Source organism: Panthera leo, chromosome B2 (genome assembly GCF_018350215.1).
Source record: "Panthera leo isolate Ple1 chromosome B2, P.leo_Ple1_pat1.1, whole genome shotgun sequence".
Taxonomy (NCBI): domain Eukaryota; kingdom Metazoa; phylum Chordata; class Mammalia; order Carnivora; family Felidae; genus Panthera; species Panthera leo.
The window spans coordinates 67,832,549-67,851,140 of NC_056683.1; the positions used below are offsets into that span (position 1 = coordinate 67,832,549).

Sequence of the window (18,592 nt, forward strand, 5' to 3'; positions counted from 1 at the left end):
AAAAGTGTCATTCTAAGTCAAAATAGCTCAAAAATTCTCAGGGGCACCCTATAGTTTTCTGGCTTTTTCCCACATTGACACCGTTAATCAGAACTTTACACGATAATTAAGGCTTTGCTGGCATTTTAGATATTTAGTTGAAAGGTGCACATTTGGTCTCAAGGCTAGCTATCAAGAACTACATTTGGGGGCCTGGCTGACTCAGCCAGTAGAGCATGCAATTCTTGATCTTGAGGTTGTGAGTTTGAGCCCCACATTGAGAGATTACTTTAAAAAAAACCTACATAACATTAAAATCAGAATGAAAAATTTTTTTATATGAAAATTATAGGTTAGTGTATATATGATTTAGTGAAGAAAACTAACTTTATGGATTTACTTTAAGAAGTAAAAGGCAGTATATGTAATATAGAATGTGTTCACACAGGTAATTTTTCTTTAAATGCTTAAGTGAAATATTTCAACCAAAAAGTTGTGCTTATAATGTGGAATTTTGCAACTGTGGTGTTAACTTTCATTGTACCATGGGATTCTTCCAAAGAACATTCTTTAATGAAGGATAATTAATCTGTAATTTCTTCAGATAATATATTAAAGATGATTTGACATTTTCTTCTTGAATATAACTGCCTTGTGTTTTATAGTGATTTATCTTCCATGTCATCATTAATCTCAGAAACAGATTTTAAATGTTTTATTGTTTTAAATATTTTATCAAATCTCATTTGTTATTGGATAATTTAATTTCATTCAGTGTAAGAATTGATACTATCTAGAAGTTCCACTTTTAAATCTTTATATTATCTTATTTTTAAGTAATCTGTCTATGCCCATTGTGGGGTTTGAACTCAAAACGCTGAGATCAAGAGTCACATGCTCGGGGCGCCTGGGTGGCTCAGTTGGTTAAGCATCCAGCTTCATCTCAGGTCATGATCTCACTGTTTGTGGGTTCGAGCCCCATGTCGGGGCTGAGAGCCTGGATCCTGCTGAGAGCCTGGATCCTGCTTCAGATTCTGTCTCCCTCTCTCTCTGCCCCTCCCCTGCTTGCTCTCTCTCTGTCTCTCAAAAATAAATAAAAATATTTTTTTAATTAAAAAAAAAAAAGAGTCACATGCTCTACCAACTGAGACAGCCAGACACCCCTAGAAGTGCCAATTTTATTTAAAAGTAAATACTTTTAATTTACAGGAAAATGGCTTACATTATTAGGAATAGCATTTATACCCACATATAATACAATCCCTCTTTTTTCCAATGAGAAGATATAAAATTTAAGGTTTTCAGCTACCTTAAATTTAGAAACTCTTGGATATGATGGTGAAATAGCCCAATGTCTACTTGTAATTTAGTTACAAGTTTTTAAATGACAGATACTTAGATATGCTTCTTTCTGTTCTTATATCTCATACAGCAATTTTATTCAAATGCTTCCACATTAGTGTTTATGTCATCCTTATTGCCACTTTTTGAATCATCTAACATACTTTTTAAAGCATGTAACTTCAGCTTCTATGTATGTTGTAATGTTTCCCTAGCGACAAGTAAGCATTCTTGGTGTCCCCATTTATCATATTATCTATAGGCACAGTCTTTAGAAGGTATGTTTAGTAACATTCTAGACTTAGTAATTATTGTAATAATTACTGAATTTATTTTATATCTCTTTGCTTCCTTTTCTTCATTGTAAAAATTTTATTTACTTTTTAAAAATGTTTATTCTGAAAGAGAGAGGGAGAATGAGAGCAAGAATCCCAAGCAGACCCCATGCCATCAGTGCAGAGCCCTATGTGGGGCTTGATCTCATTATCTGTGAGATCATGACCTGAGCCGAAATCAAAAGTCGAACAGTTAACCAACTGAGCCACTCAGGAACCCCTACATTGTGAAAATTTTTAAACAAAAGAGTTGAAATAATTTTACAGTGAATGTTCATAAAACTCCCAGCTAGATTCTGCCATGAGCATTTTACTAATAAACTTGCTTTTAATGTATCTGTTTGTTCTTTGGTATATCAATCCAACTTACTTATTTTTAAGTAGGCTCCACACCAAATGTGGGGCTTGAACTCATGACCCTGAGATCAAGAGTTGCATATTCTACCAACTGAGCCAGGTGTCCTCCAACTTATTTTTATTTTTTTTTAAATTTTTTTTTTTTTAATGTTTATTTATTTTTGAGACAGAGAGAGACAGAGCATGAACGGGGGAGGGTCACAGAGAGAAGGAGACACAGAATCTGAAACAGGCTCCAGGCTCTGAGCTGTCAGCACAGAGCCCGACGCGGGGCTTGAACCCACGAACCGTGAGATCATGACCTGAGCCGAAGTCGGACGCTTAACCGACTGAGCCACCCAGGCGCCCCCCAACTTATTTTTAAATGCATTTTGAAGTTCTTGTCTGCCTTTTGCATTCTCTTAATGGTAACACAGAAAATGAGTAGGATATATTGACTTAATATGTCTTCTCCATGTTAAAATTATTAGCAAATCGCCTTTTTATAAGTACCAATAATAACTGATTGAGGCAGAATTTTCAATGGAATGTAAAACCATTGGCGGAAAGGTTATTAGGGAACAAGATATTCACAAGCTTTCAAGTATCTCTCCACAGGTTACTATTTAATTACTGAGGGAAAAATATTATCTTTATAGTGGAAAAACCTGACACACCTTTGCTAAGTGATTAAGCTTGTTATTAGTACAGCCTGACATCCTGTGCCTTCCAGTGTGATGTCGTAGGAGGTATAAGACATTACCTGTGTGCGAAATTTGCTGGAAATGTGTGGCCTGAATTTTAAATTGAAGAAACACAAGTTCAAGATGTTGTACATTTTGTAGAACCTAGCCTGGATTCTTCAAAGGTCATGTCATGAGGAACAGAGGGGGACATATTTCTGGTCTAGACCAAGGTAGACAAAAGAAACAAATGTAACCTTGACAGAATTATGGCTTGGGGAAGGTAAAACACAATAAAGGAAAATTTGGAACAGTTGGGGAAATTGGAGTAAGAAGTACATGTTGGATGGAATTAATCGTGATTTTCTTAGGTATAGTAATGCTGTTTTGGTTGTATAGGAGAATGTCCTTGTTCTTGGGAGATACATGCTGAACGACTTAGGGAATGTCATGATGTCCTCTGCTTGTTTTATGCTGGTTTAGCAAAAGGAAGTGTATATGCACAGAAAGAGTGATGGGGAGTAGTTGTGGCAAAATTTTAACAGTTGGTGAATCTAGGTAAAGGGTATTCAGGTGTTCATTGTAATGTTCTGTCAATATCTCTTTGAAGTTCTAAGAAATATAAACCAATATAAGAAATGTTCTAAGTATTTGAATAAAAAGGTGAAGCTTGCCTTTCTGAAGGAAAATTTGGAATGGGGGGATATCTCATATTTAAGTACATGGTAGATGGTTTTGTTTTTCTGCCTTCTATAGTCTAAGTCTCAAATAACAATACGACACTTCGGATATTTGTAGCAAAATCTTTGTAAGTTTATGATTGATACTAATTTATCTTACTTTTTAGTTTTGTTTAGATTTTATCAAGATACAGCTAGAAGGTAAGCTATTTTATGTCTTTTTAGTCACTATAGCTTTGTTTACAATAAAACACTTTACAAGAATAAAATATTAAATGATATTCATAGAATTCATGAAGATGAATTCATTTTTACATGTTTTCTTGACAAAGGGCATGTATCTTAATAGTGTAATTTAATTCTGTAACATTATAAAGCCCGTGTTTAATTTTGTAAGTATACTTCATTAGAATCCTCTTTTCATTTAAAAAAAAAAATGTAGAAGCTTCTTTAAGATAGTTATAAAGATTTTTCATTTCCCACTACAGTTACTGTTTATAGAGCGTAGCAAATATGTGGTTAACTTTAAACTTGTATTTCTTCACAGTTTCCTCCATTCTTGATTTTTAGAATTAATTCCTTTTCTATTTCCATTTATTTTCCTCCAGAACCAGAAAATGATCCTGTAGGGATTACTTTAAATACCTCTGATCTAACTAAATGTGAATGGTGTAATGTCCGAAAATTACCAGTTGTATTTCTTCAGACAATACCAGCAGTTTATCAAAAGCTGAGCATGCAACTGCAAATGAATATGGAAGATAAAGTTTGGAATGATTCTAAGGGAATAAATAAATTAACAAGTAAGTTTTGTGGAACACATTAAAATAATACAGTGTGAGTGCACTTGAATAGATGTCCTATCTACAGCCCTTACAGTGATCTCGAAATATCTATATAGTCTCCCATTTTATAAATGACGAAAAAAGCCCACAGAAAGTGGAAGTTCTAAAGATAATACCCAGGTTTACCCATTTAGAAGGTTTTCAAAATGAGTTAAAACTCAAAAGAGATCTGCATTCCTTATTTTAAAACTATAATCGGAGTAAAATGAAAAAGAAAATTAATGCGCTAGAAGGAGTGCTAAGTGTAAATCAACCATATAATTCTGGAATCTTTGAAACAGCCTGAGTAGGAAGTTTGTGGCTTCTTAGAATGAGTTTTCATCCTCTACAATAATAGATGTAGTTCTCCAGTTTGTATCCCTTCACCTCTGACGTTTATGACATAGGATGACTAATTGTAAGGTAAATACTTTTCAGCAGTAATTGCTGCTTCAGCTTAATGATGAAAATTGATAGTTACTATTAAAGCTGTAAGAATTGGCATATTAGTGAATAGTAGTTTTTGCAATTAAATTCTCTAGAGCTACTAATAGTGCACCTGGCAATTTGTGTTTTACAAAAATGTTAATTAAAATATATTTAAAACTATAAATGTATTTGGATTCTATTAGATGAGGTAAATTAATACATCCATGAACAGGTTTGTTCTTAAGCTTCCTGCTAGGGTAATGTGTCCTAGTTCCTTTTTCTTAATAACTTTTAGGTGACATTGTTAGATGACACCGTTGCTGGTCTTTATTCCAGTATTTATTATACACCCACTGTATACCAAACTATTTTAAACATATGTACCAGGATTTCTAGTGATATCCTGGAAATAACTAGCTGTTACTCTTTCTTTAATATCTATCTACCTATCTTTTTCTTTTAGACTTAAAGTTATTTTTTTTTTCAGATTTGGAAGAACAATACATAATTTTAATATTTCAAAATGGCCTTGATCCTCAGGCAAATATGGTATTTGAAAGTATCATTACCGACATTGGTATAAAGAATAATGTGTCCAATTTTTTTGCGAAAATTCCCTTTGAAGAAGCCAATAGCAGACTTGTTGCCTGTACAAGAACCTATGAAGAGAGCATCAAAGGAAGTTGTGGGCAAAAAGAAAACAAAATTAAAAATGTAATTACGTTTTTTAGTTTTTTAATGTAATTTTAAATAATGCCTAGCTTTAAAGGGAAATATTGGAGTTAGATCTTTTTAATTCCATTTCAGAATTATTTGCTTTTATATGTGATTCATAAACTATCTTGTGTCAGAAAGTTAATGGTGGGTAGATGACTTGGGACACAAATAGTACTTGGTACAGGTCTCAAAAGCATTTTTTTCGTTCTTTTCACATTGTATTATCTTTTCATCTTTTTCTCTTATCCTGTTTTCTTTTTACCCCAGTCTAAACATAAATGTTCATACTGTTACATTCAAATTAATCATTACTCTTAAATTTGCTAGTGGTTCCTAGTGATGTATTGGATTCAGTACAAATAAAGGAATTTTGGTCCTTGATGTACATTTATATGTACCATGTGTACACATAGTTGAAAATTTGAGAACCAAAGAATACATATCATTTGATTGTGACTGTCAACATATATTTCCAATTCTAGAATAATTAATCATACAGTAGGTAACTCTAAAGCCACCTGAACCAAAGGCTGTGTACTATAACACATAGTATAATGTTACATAATAAAAATTTGTCTCCTTATCATGCAACTGAATTTTGCCGACTTAATTTATTAGAAATACTTAAAATCTTCCAACCTGCCTACAAATTGGAAATAGGGCTATCCAAGGCACAATCTTGGTGAAGCTGAGTAAGGTCTCACCAGAGAAGAGCTATTCACACAGTAAGTGGGTTGAGGAAAAGAACAGAAGGAAGAGGAACCATTCCCCTTCTTTTGTAAAACTTGCTATAAGAGATTGTTAATGAGGAAGAAAAAAGCAACTGGAGCTGTAAGGCAGCTGCAATAGAATAAAATTTCAACGCAGGGTCTTTCTTTGTTTCTTTGTTTCTTTCTTTGTTATTCTGGAGAACTAAAGCTCATTGGACTGCATTCCCTGAGCCTCTCCTCCCATATCCCATGGATTGCCTAGCCATTGAACTTAGGTAGACCTCCACTCTCAGAAGAAAAAACCACTATATTTGTTCTTTCGATTTACAAACATAATCTAAATAAGGATGATAGAGATCTTAGATAAGATACCATAAAACCATTGTTATAAAAATTGGAAGCATATCACTGTTCTTGAAACTACACATACAAAGAATGTGGACCATAGTTTTGCCTGTTTCTTTTTAAAGTCATGTATACTTTTTAAATTCATATTTGTAATTTTCTTTAATTGAGAAGTATTCTTGTGTTTGCTTTTTTTTTTAGTGAAAAATTTCTCAGTTGACTTTGTAAACTGGTAATTTAATTTCCTTTACTAGGTGTCCCTTGAATCTAAAATACAACTTAAAAACAAACAAGAATTCCAGTTCTTTGATGATGAGGAAGAAACTGGAGAGAATCATACCATCTTCATGGGCCCCGTAGAAAAGTGAGAGTATTCATTTATGTTTGCAGTGCCTTTAAATTTCTTTTCCGTTTTATTAAATTTCAATTCTGTACACACACACACACACACACACACACACTTGTGGTTTTTGCTTGTGTTTTTTTGTTTATTTTGTTACAGATTGATAGTATATCCACCACCTCCAGCTAAGGGAGGCATCTCCGTTACTAATGAGGACCTACACTGTCTAAGTGAAGGAGAATTTTTAAATGATGTTATTATAGACTTTTATTTGAAGTAAGTTAATTTTCTTTCTTTTAGCACATTTTTAACATTCTATAATGTATATCTTTGTTTTCTAGAGTCAAAACTTTTTAATTTTTTTATTCTATCACTACCACTTATGTGACATTTGGGAAATTATTTAATGTCCCTACCTGTGTGTTTTCTCATTTAAAAAATGAAAATAATATCTAAAAGGGTATGAGAATTAAATAATACATGTCAAGCACTAGGAAAATACTTGGCAAATACAACATGTTCATAAATGCTAGATTATTATGTTGTTATTGTTATACTGCCTCAAGCCTTTTAAAAAATGGTTACTACCCTAGGTTAGGTAATAAATTACTGTGTAAGCACAAAAGTATGATTTTTTACTTGGTATTTCATCAAGTGCCAGCTATGAACCACGTACTGTGTTAGAAGTTTATGGTTTTGTAGGGAGCAGAAAAAGGGATTAAAGCTTTGACAGAAGCATTAACATGGTATAGATATAGCAGCAAAAGAATGTTTCATTCTCTTCATGGGTACAGAAATAGGAGGGACCAAGAAGCTTTCCTGGAAGAGCTTACATCATGACCCAGTATACACATGCTTAATACATGTATGTTTAAGTTTATATGTGTTCAGTGGTTTGTGATATAAAATGAGTGTATATATGAAACAAAACAGACCTTACCTATCAGTATGTCTAGCACTTGCCAATATTTTCTAGTTTATTCAGGGCACCTGGGTGGCTCAGTCAGTTAAGCATCAGACTCTTGATTTTGGCTTAGGTAGTGATCTCACGGTTCTTGAGTTCGAGCCCCCAAGTCAGGCTCTCAAAATAAATAAATAAACTTAAAAATATATTTTTTTTCTGGTTCATTCAAATGTATTTCATAAAACAATATTTTTTTAAAGAACTGGTTGTTGAAAGCTGCTGAATTGATATTATAGCTTACTAATGGTTGCACTCAACAGTTTGGGAAAAGAAAACATTGTTATAAAGAGTGAAAGGTTTGATCAGAGAAATGTTTGATATTATAATTGAGCTTCCTTAAGATCATTTTGACAAGAATGTTCATTGTGGGTGTGTAGTTGAGAGATGACTTAAGGAAATTAATTAAGGTGATATAAGAAGCCTGATTAAGTCATTTTATTTGGAGTGAAGACGGAAATAAATGTTTTTTAGGAGGTAGAGTTGTTTAGCAACTGATTGAATGGATATTAAGAAAGAGAGGAATGGATGGCAGATAACTCCTCGCTTTCCAACTACTGAGACCTGCTAAATGATTTTGTCACTACCTGTGAGGCAGTGAATGCAAAAACAGAACAGGTTTGGATGGAGGACAGGATGAGTTCCTTTTAGATGTCTTTAATAACAACAGAAGGGACAGTGCCAATAAGCAGTTGAACATATGGTTCTGGAAGTCATTTGAGTTCTTGCTTGGAGGCATAGAGAGTTAGGAGGTTTTATTTTGCAAGTGGTAATTTAATTATGAGAATGGGTGTAATTGCTTAGGAAGAAATACAGAATGAGGAAAAGAGCTACAAGAACAGAATCTGGAAAGTTAAAGAGAGACAGGGAAGAAAGAGATTCTCTTGACTAAATTTTGAAGGATCTGATAGGTAAGAAGAAAAGTCTGGAGAGGGTTATGTCATGAAGTTGAAAGGAAGTGAAAGCTTTAAATAAAGAAGATACATTTAATGTCAGTACGGCAGAGGTCAAGGTAGATAAGGGCTAAAAGTAACTTTAAGGTTATAGTGACCCTGAGCTAGATCGGGGTCAAATGTAGAGCTGGACTTGTACCTGGTCCCTGGGGAATAATGAGATACTCTATTCTCTCCCTCTCTAGCAGAGGTGGTATCAATGGAGTCCTAGTGGGGAGCCTTCCACCCCTACTTACTATTAACATTGAGCCCCTCCACCTCTCATAACAATGGTGGCCTAGTAGAGAACCTGAATTTCACCTCCACCTAGTGGTAATGAGATAGCACCCCACCGCATCCACTGGAAGGCGGTGCCAGGGGAGGCCTGCTAAAGCACAAGAACTAAATCAGATCTAGAGTCCTATAATATAGTATTCAAACTGTCCATATTTCACTTGAAAATTACTTATCTCATCAAGAAACAGAGTTCAAACAGAAAAATAGAGAGTAAACACCAAGGTGGCACAGATATTAGAATTATGACATGGGCACCTGGGTGGCTCAATTGGTTAAGCATCTGACTCTTGGTTTCGGCTCAGATCATGACCTCTCAGTTTGTGGGTTTGAGCCCCATGTCGGGCTCTGCACTGACAGTGTAGAGCCTACTTGGGATTCTCTGCCCCTCCCCTGTTCTCTTTCTCCCTCTCAAAAATAAATAAACTTAAAAATTATGACAGATTTTAAAGCATCCATTAAAAAAATTCTTTAATGAACAATTGTGAACATACGTGAAACTTAGAAAAACAGATGTAAATGAGGAAGAAATGGAAATTTTAAAACTAAAACTGTAGTAACAAATGAAAACTTTGATAGGCTCAACAGCAAAATAAAGAAGAGAGAGGAAAGAATCAGTGATCTAGAAGATAGAGCATATTACTAACTACATTCAATTTAAATGCACTATTTATTTCAAAGACCAAGATCAACAGAGAGTGGATTAAGCACCATAGCCCAACTATGTCCTGTTTACAAAAAAGTGACTTCAAAGATAATAATATATGTAAGTCGAAAGTAAAAGGATGGAAAAAGATATGCCATGCAAATATTAAAGCAGGAGTGAATTATGATATCATTAGAAAAATAAACTTAAGAGGCGCCTGTGTGGCTCAGTCGATTGAGTGTCTGACTCCTGATTTCGGCTTGGGTCATAATCTCATGGATCTTGGGTTCAAGCCCCGCATCATGCTCTGCATTGACAGTGTGGAGCCTGCTTGGGATTTTGTCTCTCTCTCCTCCGCTCTACGCCTCCCCAGCTTATGCGCTTTCTCTCTAAATAAATAAATACATAAATAAACCTTAAAGAAAGAAAGAAAAATAAACTTAAGAACAAAGACAACTACCAGGGCTAGGGAGAGACACTATACAATGATAGGTGAATCTACTAAGAAGACTTAGCAATCCTTGGGGCGCCTGGGTGGCTCAGTCGGTTAAGCGTCCGACTTCAGCTCAGGTCATGATCTCGCGGTCTGTGAGTTCGAGCCCCGCGTCGGGCTCTGGGCTGATGGCTCAGAGCCTGGAGCCTGCTTCCGATTCTGTGTCTCCCTCTCTCTCTGCCCCTCCCCCGTTCATGCTCTCTCTCTGTCTCAAAAATAAATAAACATTAAAAAAAAAATTTTTTTTTTTAAATAAAAAAAAAAAAGACTTAGCAATCCTAAATGGGTGTGTACCATACAACAGAGCTATAAAATATGTGAAATAAAAACAAACTGATCTAAAAAGACAGACAAATCCACAAATAGAGCTGGAGACCTTAATTCCCCTCTATCTACAATTGATAGAACAACTACACAAAACTGACAGTAACGACATTGTCAACCATCAGGATATACTTAACATCAGAGGATAATATCATATTCCTATTATGTTAACTATATACCATTTCCAAAAGTACTGTTTTTCCTTTTGAAGATTTAATGGTAATGGAGTATGTTTCGGTAAGTAATAAAATGTATCAGATTTGCTAACGAGAAACTGCCCTAGATTTTAAATGCTTGACTTTGCAGATTAACGTTAGACTCCTGCGACCTCTAACAAATTCATTCGGGTTCAAAGTTCTTCGTAGCTAAGTCAAAAGATGTTATCTCCTACAAATGGCCAACAATGAAAAAATTCTCGATATTATTCATCAGAGAAATACAAGTCACACCCACAATGAGTTACTATCTCATACCCATTTGGATGACTCCTATCAAAGAAAGAAAGAAAATAACAAGTGTTGCCAAGTATATGGGCAAATTGGAATCCTTGTGCACTGCTGGTGGGAATGTAAATGGTACAACCACTGAGGAAAACAGTAGGGTGGCTCCTCAGAAATTAAACATAGAACTACCCTATGATTCATCAATCCCACTTCTGAGTATATATCCAAAAGAATTGAAAGAATTTGCACACCCATATTCATAGTAGCCAAGAGGGGGAAGCAACTCATATGTCCATTATTGGATGAGTGGATAAACAAAATGTGGTATATAGATACAGTGGAATATTATTCAATTCTTAAAAGGAAGGAAATCTGTCACATGCTGTAACATGGATGAATCTGGAAGACATTATGCAAAGTGAAATAAGCCAGTCACAAAAACAAGTACTATATGATTCCATTGTATTAGGTGTCTGAAACAGTCAGATTTATACAAAAAGAATATAAATGGTAGTTTTCAGAAGATGAGGGGTGGGGAGGGGAAAGGAATTGTTTAGTGAGTATAGAATTTCTGTTTTGCAAGATAAAGTTCTGGAGATCTGTTTCACAACCATGTAAATCTACTTAACACTGTTGAACTGTACACTTAAAAAATTGTTAAGATTGGGGGGGCACCTGGCTCAGCTGATGGAGCATATAACTCTTGATCTTGGGGTTGTAAGTTTGAGTCTCATGTTTAAAAAATTGTTAAGATTGTAAATTTGATGTTATGCATTTGTTATTATAATTTTTAAAAACAGATGTCCTCTCTTAATTCTAATGTATACTAACTTAAGAAACCAAGCCAGAAGTCCTTAAGTCAGTGTGTAGAACAGTACCACTGTTGTTGGATGAAGTGTTGTTCTGTGAGTGTCAATTATTAGGTCAAGCTGTTTGGGTCATCTTTGTCCTTACTGATCATCTGCCCACTTCTTCTATCAATTATTCAGAAGGTTGTGGGCCTCCAAGTATAATAATGGATTTGTCTATTTTTCCTTATGATTTGATTCATGTGTGGCATTTAAGGAACAAGACAAACTGAAAAAAAGAACCCAACCCCGACTTTTAAATACAGGGAACAAACTGGTGGTTGCCAGAGGAGAGGTGGGGGGAGAGGGGGGTGAAATAGATAATAGAGATTAAGAGTACACTTACTTGATGAACACTAGTGTATAGAATTGTTGAACTATTATGTTGTACACCTATTCATTTTTGCCTTATGTATTTTGAATATTTGTTGTTAGATGCATACACATTTATGGGGGTTTTTTTGGAGAATCAACCCTTTGTCCCTCTATATCCTTAATAATCTCCCTGTGCTTAAGCCGTCTTTGTTGAAAATGAATGTAGTTACTCCAGCTTTGTCTTGGTTTTTGTGTACATGGTATATATTTCTTCATCACTTTACTTTTAACATCTATTTATTTTTAAAATAGCTTTTGCTTTTGAAAGCATATAAAGTTGAATGTCTGTGTTTTGTTTACATTTAGTTTATTATATTTCATACATCTATCTTTTTATATTGTGGTAGAGATTTTATAGTATGTGTGTATACTCTTAAATTTTTTACATTTTAGGGGGCCCCTTGACATTTTACATTAGTACTTTAAAACTACATTAAATGTGTATTATCTAAAGGTTCTGCCTTTTCTGATCCAAATCTGCATTCCAAATGGAAATGAAAACCTAACGAAATCCATGGTTTTTAGAAAAATCTGTTGTATTTCTCTCATGACATGTTTGGAAATGAATTAAAAAGAAACTTTTATCTTAAATTTCACTATATTAAAATAAGTAATTCAGCTGTTACCAGAGCTGTTCATTCTTTTCCATTTCTAACTCTGCAAGTAGGAAACTGAGCTTTTTTTCACAGTGCTTTTCTTAATAGACAGTATTGTATTAATTTCAGGTGTACAATATAATGGTTCAGCAATTCTATACATTACTCAGTGCTCATCAAGATAAGTGCACGCTTAATCTCTATTATCTATTTCATCTATCTCCCCACCCACCTCTCCTGTGGCAACCACCAGTTTGTCCTCTGTATTTAAAAGTGTAGGGGTGGGTTGTCTATTATTTTCAGTTTGTCTTGTTTCTTAAATGCCATGCATGAGTGAAATCATATGGTATTTGTCTTTCTCTGACTTATTTTACTTAGCATATACCCTTTACATCCATCCATGTTGTTGTATATGGCAAGATCTCATTCTTTTTTGATGGCTCAGTAATAATCCATTGTGTATGTGTGTATGCCACATTTTAATCCATTAATCTGTGGATGACCAGTTGGGTTGTTTCCATGTCTTGGCTATTGTTAAGTAACACTGTGATAAACATAGAGGTACATATGTATTTTCAAATTGGTGATTTCATTTTCTTTGGATAAATACCCAGTAGTGTAATTACTGGGATCATATAGTAATTCTATTTTTAGGTTTTGAGGCACCTCCTACTGTTTTCCACAGTGGCTGCACCAATTTGCATTCCCACCAGTGGTGCATGAGGGTCCCTTTTTTTCCACATTTTCACCAATACTTAATCATTTCTTTTGTTTCTTTCTTTCTTTCTTTTTTTTTTTTTTAAATCATCCTGATGGGCATAAGGTGATAACTCATTGTGGTTTTCAGTTGCATTTCCCTGATAATTGATGATGTTGAGCATCTTTTCACGTGTCTGTTAGCTATCTGTATGTCTTTGGGGAAAATGTCTATTCATGTCTTCTGCCCATTTTAATTGGATTGTTGTTGTTTTCCATGTTGAGTTGTAGAAGTTCTTTATATATTCTGAATATTAACCCTTTATTGAATATATCATTTGCAGATATCTTCTCCCATGTAGTAGGTTGCTTTTTTATTTTGTTGATGGTTTCCTTCACTTTGTGAAAGCTTTTTTTTTAATTTTGGTTTAGTCCCAATAGTTTAATTTTGCTTTTGTTTTTCTTGCCTGAGGAATCCTATCTAGAAAAGCATTTCTGTGACGATGTCAAAGAAATTACTGCCTATGTTTTCTTCTAGGATTTTTACAGTTTTCAGATCTCACGTTTAGGTCTTTAATCCATTTTGAGTTTATTTTTGTGTATGGTATAAAAAAGTGGTCCAGTTTTAATCTTTTGCATGTAGCCATCCAGTTTTCCTGACACCATTTGTTAAAGAGACTGTCTTTTCCCTGTTGTGTATTCATGCTTTCTTTATTTTAGATTAATTGACCATGTAAATGTGGGTTTATTTCTGGGCTCTGTATTCTATTCCATTGATCTCTGTGTTTATTTTTGTGCCAGTGCCATATTGTTTTGATTACTACTACTTTGTAGTAATTCTTTAAATCAGGGATTGTTATACCTCTAGCTTTGTTCTTCTTTTTCGAGGTTGTTTTAGCTATTCTGGGTCTTTTCTGGTCCCATACAAATTTTAGTATTACTTGTTCTACTTCTGTAAAAAAAAAAATTGGTATTTTGATAGGGCTTATATTAAATCTTTAGATTGGTTTGGGTAGAATGGACATTTTAACAGTATTCTCCAAATCCATGAGCATGTAATCATCTTCAGTTTATTTCATCAGTGTTTTATAGTTCTCAGAGTATGGGTCTTCCACTTCTTTGGTTACGTATATTCCTAGGTACTTTATTAATTTCTCTTTCTGCTACTTTATTATTAGTGCATAGAAATGCAACGGATTTCTGTAGATTAAATTTGTGTCCTGTGACTTTACTGAATTCATCGATCAGTTCTCATAGTTTCTTGGTGGAGTCTTTAGGGTTTTCTATATATAGTATTATGTCATTTGCAAAAAGTAAAAGTTTTATTTCTTCCTTAACAATGTGGATGCCTTTTATTTCTTTTTCTTGTCTGATTACTGTGGGTAGGACTTCCAGTACTATATTAAATAAAAGTTTTGAGATTGGACAGTCATCTTGTTCCTAATTGTATGCGAAAAGCTCTGTTTCTCACTATTGAATATGATGTTAACTGTGGGTTTTTCATATATGACTTTTTGTAATGTTGACATATGTTCCCTCTAAACTTTGTTGAGAGTTTTCATTATGAATGCATATTGTACTTTATGAGATGCTTTTGCTGAATCTATTGAAATGATCATCTGGTTTTTACCCTTTCCCTTATTAATATGATGTATCATGTTGGTTGATTATGAATATTGAACCACCCTTGCATCCCAGGAATTAATCCCACTTGATAATGGTGAATAATGAATTTTTTAAATGTATAATTGGATTTGGTTTGCTAATATTTTGTTGAGGGCTTGTGCATCTATGTTCATCAGAGATACTGGTCAGTAGTTCTCTTTTTTGGTAGTGTTTTTAACTGGTTTTGGTATCAGGGTAATGCTGGCCTCGTAGAGTGAATTTGGAAGCTTTCCTTCCACATCTACTTTTTGGAATAGTTTGAGTAGAATAGGTATTAATTTTTCTTTAAAGTTTTGGAAAAATTCACCAGAGAAGCCATCCAGTCCTAGACTTCTGTTTGTTGGGAGATTTTTGATTACTGACTCAATGTTATTGCTAATAATCTGTCCTAATTTTTTGTTTCTGCTTCAGTTTTAGAAGGTTATATATTTCTAGGAATTTATCCATTTCTTCTAAGTTGTCAAATTTGTTGGCATACATTTTTTCATAATATTCTCTCATCCTTTGTATTTCTGTGGTGGTTGTTATTTCTCCTCCATTTTGATTTTATTTATTTGAGTCTTCTTTTTTTCTTGATGAGTCTGGCTAAAGGATTATCAATTTTGTTTATCTTTTCTGAGAATCAGCTCCTAGTTTCATTGACCTGTTTTTTTTGTTGTTGTTGGTTTTTTTTTTTTTTGGGGGGGGGGTCCCTACTTCATTTATGTTTGCTTTAGTCTTTATGCTATCCTTCCTTCGATTTGTTTTCAGTTTTGTTTCTTCTTTTTCTAGCTCCTTGAAGTGTGAGGTTAGGTAACTTTTTTGAGATTTTTTCTTGGTTCTTAAGTAGGCCCGTATTGCTATAATTATCCCTCTTAGAACAACTTTTGTTGCTTCCCAAAGATTTGTTTGTTTGTTTGTTTGTTTATTTTTGGAGGGAGAGTGCATGAGTGGGGGAGGGAGTGGGGGGGTAGAGAATCTTAATCAGGCCCCATGCACAACATGGAGCCTGACGTAGGGCTCAATCCCACAACCCTGGGATAATGACCTGAGCAGAAATCAAGAGTCAGATGCTCAACTGGCCGAGCCACCCAGGAGCCCCTGGACTGTTGTGTTTTCATTTTTATTTGTCTCTGTGTAGTTTGATTTCCCCTTTGATATCTAGGTGACCCATTCATTGTTATTTAGCCTCCATTTATTTGTGACAAACTTAAACTTTGCCAGTATTAAAAGAAATAGTATGGTATTGCATCTAGACAGTGTTAATGAAATGTGGAAAAGAAAATAATTATTTTAGTAAAAACTACCTTCAAAGTCACACAGAGTTGCAGATTAACCTTAAAGTCATCTTTTAATTTAGTGACACAATTTAAAAAGTTATAAAATGATTGTTAGATTGTTCGTTTTATGAAGCAAGCAAGCAAACAGCTTTACTATGATATTTGATATTTAAGTGATTTATGCAGTAAAAGAAAAAAATGCACCCAAATCGAAGAAATTCCTACTACTTGGTTGTAATAAACTTGGATTTTCCCTTTTATTCTAAAATAAGAGACATGGGGCACCTGGCTGGCTCAATCTGTAGCACATGCAACTCTCGATCATATATAGTCAAAGAAATACTTATGGATATATATATCAGATCATAAAGACAAAACTAGGTACTTTTAATTAAAAAGCATAGATTTATTTACATATGAAGTAGAGCATCAGTTTTCTTAAATCGCTTATATCTTTCCTTTTTGAAGTTGAATTATGTGTTTATTCATTTTAATTTTACAAAATAGTCATGTAGTTTGGGGAAGTAAAAGCTGCCTGGTTCATCCATTGTGGTGTAGGTCCTACATTCAGATCTAGTTCAGGACATGTTCTGTTTTGAGTATGTAATTGTAGAATTCAGCAGTTGATATAAATTATGCCATGAGGTAATTTATTGTCTTAGAGTATCTTTTGTGGGCACACACTGAGTTGCCCTAAAGCAAGAAATCTATAAGTTCTATCCTGTTCATCAGAAGTTGAGCTTTAAAAAAAAGTTCAAATATTATGATAAAAGTGACCAGTCTCAAAGATATGTCCTGTGGGATATTTGCTGTTTCTGTGTAAGATTTTATAAGGCTTTCAGATGCTTTTCATATTAATAAAATGAATATGGTCATAAGCCTGAATTTGCATAGCTTCTCTGAGGGAGCTTGGAGCATTATCAGTTAATCATAATTTCCTTTTATAATATTAAGGATCACCACTGTTTGTTTTGATATAGACCCATAGAAAAAACAACCAAGCAAGTAAAAATTAGAACCCATGTAAGATCACTTTTAAAAAAGTCATTATTACAATTTCACTTTCGTACAGCTTCTAATTTTCTGTCTTTATAAAGAGTAGTGTGTGGTTTGGTCTTCATGTTTTATTGACTGAGGTATTTAAAACAGAATAAACAGTTCATAAAAATAACAGCTTTATTGAGAAAAAATGCACATACCATTATAATACTCACTTAAAATATATATTCAAGGGTGCTTGGCTGACTAAATTGGAAGAGTGTGTGACTCTTGATCTTGGGGTTGTGAGTTTGAACTCCATGTTGGGTGTAGAGATTACTAAAACAATTTAAAAAATATTTAAAATATATATTCAGTGGTTTAATATATTCAGACAGTTGTACAGCCATCATAATCAATATTAGAACATTTTCATCCCTCAAATGAACCCCAGTACCCATTAGCATTGAGTCCTCATTTCTCTCCAACCCTACCCCCAACAATAGGCAACCACCAATCTCCTCTGAAAATTTCATATACATGTAATCATGCAATATGTGGTCCTTTGAGACTAGTGTGTTCACTCAGCGTATTGTTTTCAAGGCTATTCTGTGTTACAGCATGTATCAATACTTCATTTCTTTTTATTACTAAATATTCCGTTGTGTAGATATATCACATTTTATTTTTCTCTTCTTTGGTTGATGAGCATTTTTGTCATTTCCACTTTTTGACTATCATAAATATTTCTATGGACGTTCATGAATGTGCCCTTGTTTTAAAAATCAGATCTTGCAAATCATCGTTCTATTCTCAAATATCACTTTCATTCCTTGAAAATAATCTATTAATCATTGTCTAGAATATGATGTAAACTTGGCTAATTCTTTCAGTTTTAAGAAATAGAGACAGTGGTGGCTAAATAGATGCTTGATCACTGTTTGTTTCTGATATAAAGTAAACTGTTAAATTCATTATATTTGTTTCTTGTTTTAATAAAATAGATATTTGGTGCTTGAAAAACTGAAGAAAGAAGAAGCTGACCGAATTCATATATTCAGTTCTTTTTTCTATAAACGCCTTAATCAGAGAGAAAGAAGAAATCTACATGAAACAACTAATCTGTCGTAAGTCAAAATCTGAAAATATTTAATAGATCTGTAGTAAGTCTCTCAAGTTTAATTTAATTAAAAAAGTACTTAATTTATACTGCGGCAATATCTTTTAATTCTGTTGTCAATTCATAGTCCTCTAAAGCCTCAAGAATACCTGGAATTCAATAAAGATTATTGGTCCAATATCTAAATCAGTATTTCCCAAATATGCCTGATAGTTTAAAAAAAAAAATTACTTGGATACT

The 18,592-nt window shown here is 33.8% G+C and overlaps 1 protein-coding gene across 2 annotated transcripts in view; it reads left to right on the forward strand.

The window, feature by feature from the left end:
• The window catches only part of SENP6 (SUMO specific peptidase 6), a 116,045-nt gene that overhangs the window by 81,155 nt on the left and 16,298 nt on the right, over positions 1-18,592 (forward strand). For both annotated transcript variants that reach the window (XM_042939197.1, XM_042939198.1), the window contains 6 exons: positions 3,522-3,555; positions 3,963-4,157; positions 5,095-5,321; positions 6,634-6,743; positions 6,882-6,998; positions 18,237-18,359. In XM_042939197.1, coding sequence (XP_042795131.1) covers positions 3,522-3,555; positions 3,963-4,157; positions 5,095-5,321; positions 6,634-6,743; positions 6,882-6,998; positions 18,237-18,359 — 806 coding nt within the window. The remainder of the gene's footprint in view (positions 1-3,521; positions 3,556-3,962; positions 4,158-5,094; positions 5,322-6,633; positions 6,744-6,881; positions 6,999-18,236; positions 18,360-18,592) is intronic.